At 30.6% G+C, this 6,539-nt stretch overlaps 1 protein-coding gene across 3 annotated transcripts; it reads right to left on the reverse strand.

Annotated features, from left to right (window-relative positions):
• Window positions 1–4,852, reverse strand: LOC123917559. 3 transcript variants are annotated; one of them, XM_045969315.1, is made up of 3 exons: window positions 4,794–4,846; window positions 4,398–4,749; window positions 1–301 (listed from the first exon to the last, which is right to left on the reverse strand). In XM_045969315.1, exons 2-3 carry the CDS (start codon window positions 4,650–4,652, stop codon window positions 83–85), a joined length of 474 nt encoding a protein of 157 aa, XP_045825271.1. In that variant the 5' UTR covers window positions 4,653–4,749; window positions 4,794–4,846; the 3' UTR covers window positions 1–82. The 3 variants fall into 3 exon arrangements, with proteins under 3 accessions (XP_045825271.1, XP_045825270.1, XP_045825272.1); XM_045969314.1 differs by having other exon boundaries at window positions 4,398–4,830; XM_045969316.1 differs by lacking the exon at window positions 1–301 and adding an exon at window positions 2,786–3,364 and having other exon boundaries at window positions 4,398–4,852.
• Between the last annotated feature and the right edge of the window lie 1,687 nt (window positions 4,853–6,539).

A 6,539-nucleotide genomic window follows, 5' to 3' on the forward strand; every position in this document is an offset into this window, starting at 1 on the left:
TTCTTTGAAACAACCCTTCTTTTTATTCCACCAATGAAATTTACATTTACAATAGTTTACAATAGCATAATTTTGATAATAATCAACTTTCTTTTCTTTTTCTACGTTTCCGGTTTGATGAAGTTTCATCAGAAGTGGAATCGAGGCCAAAACATTTGAGAAATGCTACTGTGGCGGATTGGAAGAATTGACAAGGGTGGAAACTCAGTTTTGTTGAAGACTCTCCTGCCTCCATAATCTCTCCGCTTCTCATGCTTGAAGAACATCCTTTCTCGCCTTTAATACTTCGGTTCCGTCCACCCTGTTAAAGCAATACTCAATGCATCATCAATTGAGATGATAATTCACCAATACAATCTTTCAATTATAATTATATAATGCATCACTTATTTGATGTTTATTAAGAAAGATTGCAAGAAGAATTTTATATGATATTTTATTTCATATAGAATGATTGATTCATTCCTTGGGGGAAATATATCATGTGTTAAACTTTTACAAAAGGCACATCACTTTATAAAGAACTTTGGTACTACTTATTTCTGAATCATCATGCATTATAAAGAATTTGTACTACTACTTTTTAAGCAAATAAATCAAAAGAAAAATCATGTTGACTTTTTTTGTGACCAATTATTTTTCTTATCTAATTTCTCTAAAGTGGACTTCTACTCAAAACAATTTTTTGTATAAAAGGAAAAAAAAATCCCAAAAAGTGGACCTATTAAAGTTATCAAAATGTTTATTAGTCAATTTTTTTTTTATCAAAATGTTGTGATTTTATAAAAAAAAAAAAAAAAATTTCTATTTCTGATTTTCTGAAATAAGAATCTAAAGGATTCACCGCATGTTTATCATTTTCGATTGAATTTACTAATTTAACAACTAAGGCTGAATTTCCACATATGAGGAATTGGACTCAAATCTTTTTTTTAGTAAAGACTCGGATTTGTGGATGAAGCACTAATAATATGAATTAAAAAAAAAATGCTCCCACTTGTGTAAATACAATGCAAGTTATAGTAATGTAAAACATTTAGAGAATTTATTAAAAGGTTAAGAAATGTGGATAACAACAAGTTATTTCTCGACAAAAACACTAAAAAAATGTGAAAGATTTCTCAGTTTTTTCTCTACTCTTCTCCCCCCTAAAGCCCTCACTTCCAAACTTTCAAAAAGAGCCTAAAATTTTATTTGGCTGTCACCGGGGCTCAACAAATAATTAACAACATATTTCAATTAAACTTAGGTTATCAATCAATTTGACCTTTGTCATCATAATTCTGAATTGAGCAATGCTATATCACTTGAAAGGGAGCATCATGAAGTAAAAAAATCATGCAATAAAAAATTGTCAGCTGTGTCGGAAAATATTCGTGAGATTGTAATTCTCGCTAGAAATAGCATTTTCCTTCTAAATTTCAATTTCAAATCAAGACCAAATTAGATGTCACAAACAAATCACTATTTGTAAATTCAAAGTTGAACAGATTACTATTTGCAAAGCTCTATCGCTCTTTAATCAAGATGAATTATTTCCCATTTTCCAGTAATAAGATATCGATTTCTATTAGTTATTATTTTTCTGCAATTTATTTGATAATATCTATAACTTTGCTATTTCAGGGCTCTGTTGTTTTCCACCTGTTGCACTTGCTTGGGATGACATATATGGACTTCATATATACCCAAATTTGAACAGTGAAACAATTTTTGTTGATTCCTCACCAGCACAGCGAAGTTCCACTCAGCAATCTGATAAAACCATTGTTCTTCTGCTGGTATGAATCACCTAAAAAACTAAAATGAACCGTTTTTTCCAATTCTTGAACAAATAAAGCTAAGCGACATGTCAAATTTAAATCACTAGCATTCTGCCTGGACTTATAATCATATTTGTTGAATTTCTCCACTATTCTATGGGTTGACCCACATTGCTCTTATAAAAAGCAACATTTCAAGGTACTAAATAAAGGTTACAAAAAACCATTAACTTCGAACTATGCATTAGCAGAAACCTGCGACAGCCTGACAGATATTGAAATGCTACTTTTATAAGAGCAATGTGGGTCAACCTGTAGAATAGTGGAGAAATTCAACAAATATGATTATAATCCCAAGCAAAATGCTAATGATTTAAATTTGACATGTCACTTAGCTTTATTTGTTCAAGAATTGAATTGAAAAAACAGTTCATTTTAGTTTTTTAAGTGATTCATACCAGTAGAAGAACAATGGTTTCATCAGATTGGTGAGGAATCAACAAAAATTGTTTCACTGTTCAAATTTGGGTATATACGAAGTCCAGATATGTCATCCAAGTGCAACAGGTGAAAAACAGCAGAGCCCTAAAATAGCAAAGTTATAGTTATTATCAAATAAATTGCAGAAAAATAATAACTGATAGAAATCGATATCTTATTACTGGAAAATGGGAAAGAGTTCATCTTGATTAAAGAGCAATGATAGAGCTTTGCAAATACTATAGTAATTTGTTTTAGGCTGTTGAAAGCAACTTAATTATCCTTCCTCAATTCTTGACTTTGAATTTACAAATAGTGATTTGTTTGTGACATCAAATTTGGTCTTGATTTGAAATTGAAATTTAGAAGGAAAACATTATTTCTAGCGGATTACAGCCTCGCGAATATTTCCCAACACAGCTGCCAATTTTTTATTGCATGATTCTTATTCGTCAGGACTTCATGACGCTCCCTTTCTGGAGATATAGCATTGCTCAATTCAGAATTATGATGACAAGGGTATTGATAACCTAACTTTAATTGAAACATGTTAATTATTTATTGAACCCTGGGTGACATCCAAGTAAAATTTTAGGCTCTTTTTGAAAGTTTGGAAGGGAGGGCTTTTGGGGGAGAAGAGAAGAGAAAAAAAATGAGAAATCTTTCACATTTTTTTAGGGTCCGTTTGGTGCGCTGGATAGGAAGACAGGATAGTATAAAATTAACATATCCTGTTTAAATCCTTTGTTTGGTGCACAATAGGAAACGATAAACTTAACCTATTATTAATCCTATCTTGTTGGTCCCTTTGTTATTTTAATCCTTAGTTTTGTTGGGTTAGCAACCTGATAGGATAAATCTATCACACTCGGAGGCGTAATTCTCTATTCAACACAAAGACTCCTCTTCGAATCCTGCTGTCAGCAAATCTCGTCCCACTTCTCTCACGCTCATATCCATCATCTGCAACAAACTCCTCTCTCCATAATTTTCCATCGTCGCTGTTGTTGTTTGGTGTTATCTATCCATGATTCCATGTCGTTGTTGAAAATGTTATCTTCATTTCTCTGGTTAACTTGTTGTGGCATCCATAGCTTTATCAATAGCTTAATTGGCTTCTTCTGTGGATTTTGTCTTTTAAGGCTTTATATTTGATTGTTTATTTTTTTTAACATTTATAAAAAAAAATATGTTATCATGTCAATATTAAATATACATGCATCAAACACATGATAGGATAAAACAATGTTATCCTCTTTTTTATCATGTGTGTACCAAACACGAGATATGATATGTGTTTATCCTGTCACTATCCTATCATATCCTTATCCAGCTGCTTATTATATTTATATCTTGTCTCTATCATATCTTGTGCACCAAACATGCCCTTAGTGTTTTTGTCGAGAAGGATAAATTATGATTAATAAGTTTTTATTATTGAGAGTATTATAACGATGTTAGGATAAGAGTGCCAACAATTATGTGGTGGCTCCATAATCCATTTCCTAATTCAGACACAAACAATCTTATCAATTTGCATATATAGAAACATTGCAATGTGCATATTCAACACTATTCCGATTCAATTAAAAAAAAAAAATCACACTCTCACGATATATAATTAAAGATGACTAAAAATTAACTCACCGTCCCAAAATAAATGACCTAATTTTGACTCAGTGTACTATTTCGTATGATCTGCTTTGACCATATTTTTTTACTAATATATATATGTGCAAATATTAGCATATGAGATGATGTTTGATTTTTCTCAATGAATATTTATAAAATATACAAGTTTTATCATTTTTAATCCTACACATCTAAATATATTAACTATTAAAAGATGTGCATTAACAAATATAAATGTGGTCAAACAACATTATACATTTTTAGATATACTAATAAACAGCTGGGAGTAATTAATAATAATATCTTCAACAACAAAAAATATTCAGAAAAGTGAAAAACACAAACAAAAGAATACGACCAAAATAAAAAAGAAACTATGTGAAGACAAATAATTGGATTTTTTTTTTTTGGTTTACTAAATAATTGGATTTTTCATCGATAGTAAACGTGGCATTAAATTAGAATCGGAAATTGAAATAGTAGAGTTGGTAAGAGAGAAAAATTAGGTAGTGTAAAACTAACCTCCAGCGTAATCTGGTGTTGACGGTTAGTTGAAACAGGGGCAATTGAGTCATTGTCAATCTGTTGAATCTCCTCAAACAAAAAGCCTTTAGTAGAGGCGGATGAGGTTTCTGGTAAGGCGGAGACGGTGGCGGCGTCATCATCGAAAACGATAGTGAAGAAATAGAAAAGTGCAAAAAGGAGAATAAGAACAATTAACTGAATCCAAATCAACCATGGAATTCTATAGCTCCCTGTTGTTAACTCGTTGAACATGTTAATTAATCTGTTAACATGAGATTTGAATTTGATTTGGTGATGATAATTAAGAATTATGAGAGAGAGAGAGAGAGAGAGAGAGAGAGAGAGAGAGAGAGAGAGAGAGAGAGAGAGAGAGAGAGAGAGAGAGAGAGAGAAGTTTTGGTGTGAGGGTGTGTGTGAGGGTTGAATGAAGTGGAAGATACGTTAAGGTTCAGAATAAGGAAAAGAAAAAATGAATGAATAAAGTCCTAAATTAGTGTAAATAAGCTGCACGCGTGTTTCAACGCGTCGTTTGCAAACACTTTTTTTAACCTTTTCAAAGAACAAGAAAGAAAATGATGGCTATTGGATTTGGCTGGTAGTCTTCTTCACATGCATTACTTTGGAGTTAGGGTCGAAATCGGTGTGCTGCTCTGGTGACAGTAACATTATTTAAAATTACTTTAATTTTGGGCTAAGAAAGATGGGTGGGTGAATTATTGTAGTTTTTTTAGAAGGTTAATACATACGTTAAGGAAGAAAAAATAGAAATTATTAAATTTTAATTTGTGTATTTTGACTTTAAAAATATTAAATTTATTGTATCATTAAATGTTGAATTTCTATTTTGGTATATCTTAACATGTGCCCTATGTGCCATTAGGGCACATGTTAACAAGACTTTTTTTTTTAACTCTACTTTTATGGCTAATGATACGGTTGACCATCTTCACAAGTGGTCACCGTGGACAAGTGATATACCAAATATGAATTTTACAAAATTTACTATTTGATTGAAAATTTATATTATATAGATCATCCATAAATTTTTTAAATTTTTTTAAAAATCATTTGATGTGTTATTGAGATCCATCAAGATTTACGTTATTTAATAAATCGTTAATCTTGATGTGTCTCAATAACATATCAAATGATTTTCAATTTTTCTAAATTTTTCCATGGATGATCTATATGATCTAAACTTTCAATTCAACGATGAATTTTGTAAAATCCGTATTCGTTATAATGTTATTCGTAATTGATCCACCATAGACCACTTGATGAAATGGTCCATATTAGAAATTACCCTACTGTCATTTAATCTACTATTTATTTTCTTTTTAAAAATAAATTTAGGATATATACTCCCTCCATCCCAAAATATAAGCAAAAGTTGGTCAACAAAAGTGAATATATTTGGTCCAAATCTTTAACCAAATACATCCAATTTTTTTGACTCACTTTTGCTTATATTTTGAGACGGAGAGAGTATTCTTCATTTCTTAATTAAATTTAAAGAAAATGTGAAGTTAAGTTACGGAGAAAGTAGGATATAATTAATAAATTGTACCTTAAAATATTAAAACGATACTTAAATAGAAACAAAAAAATTCTTCTAAAACGACTCTCTTTTTAAAAAGGACGTCGAGAGTAATTTTTAAGAAGTCGTAATTTTTGCATATTGTGTGAACATTTTTTCTAATTATTTTCCCAACAAGTGACATAAGAGCAAAAGTTTCGATCAAGAGACGAAGAAAAGTTGTGCTACAAAGAGAGATTAGTTATGATTTTATTTGTAATAGCGTTAAGATTACTTTGAAGTTGAAAATTCTCGTGTTTGATGGGAGGATGAACTTCTCTTTATGGCAATACACAATCCAATGCTATTTGGTACAACAATGTCTTGATTGCTCTCTAAAAAAAATAATAAGTGAGATGAAAGATCCATAATGGAGTATAATTTATTTATTTTTTTAAAAAAGTGACCAAAATTTATTTGACGCTTGCTGCACATATTAAATTGATTGTATTGAACGAAATTTGAGATTTGTTGAAATACAAATTTGCATCAACAATATTAACCAGATCGATTTATGATTAAAATAAATTTGTCTCACAGAAGATGAAGGTGATGCGTTTGAC

The sequence above is a fragment of the Trifolium pratense genome, linkage group LG3, assembly GCF_020283565.1.
Source record: "Trifolium pratense cultivar HEN17-A07 linkage group LG3, ARS_RC_1.1, whole genome shotgun sequence".
Lineage (NCBI taxonomy): Eukaryota > Viridiplantae > Streptophyta > Magnoliopsida > Fabales > Fabaceae > Trifolium > Trifolium pratense.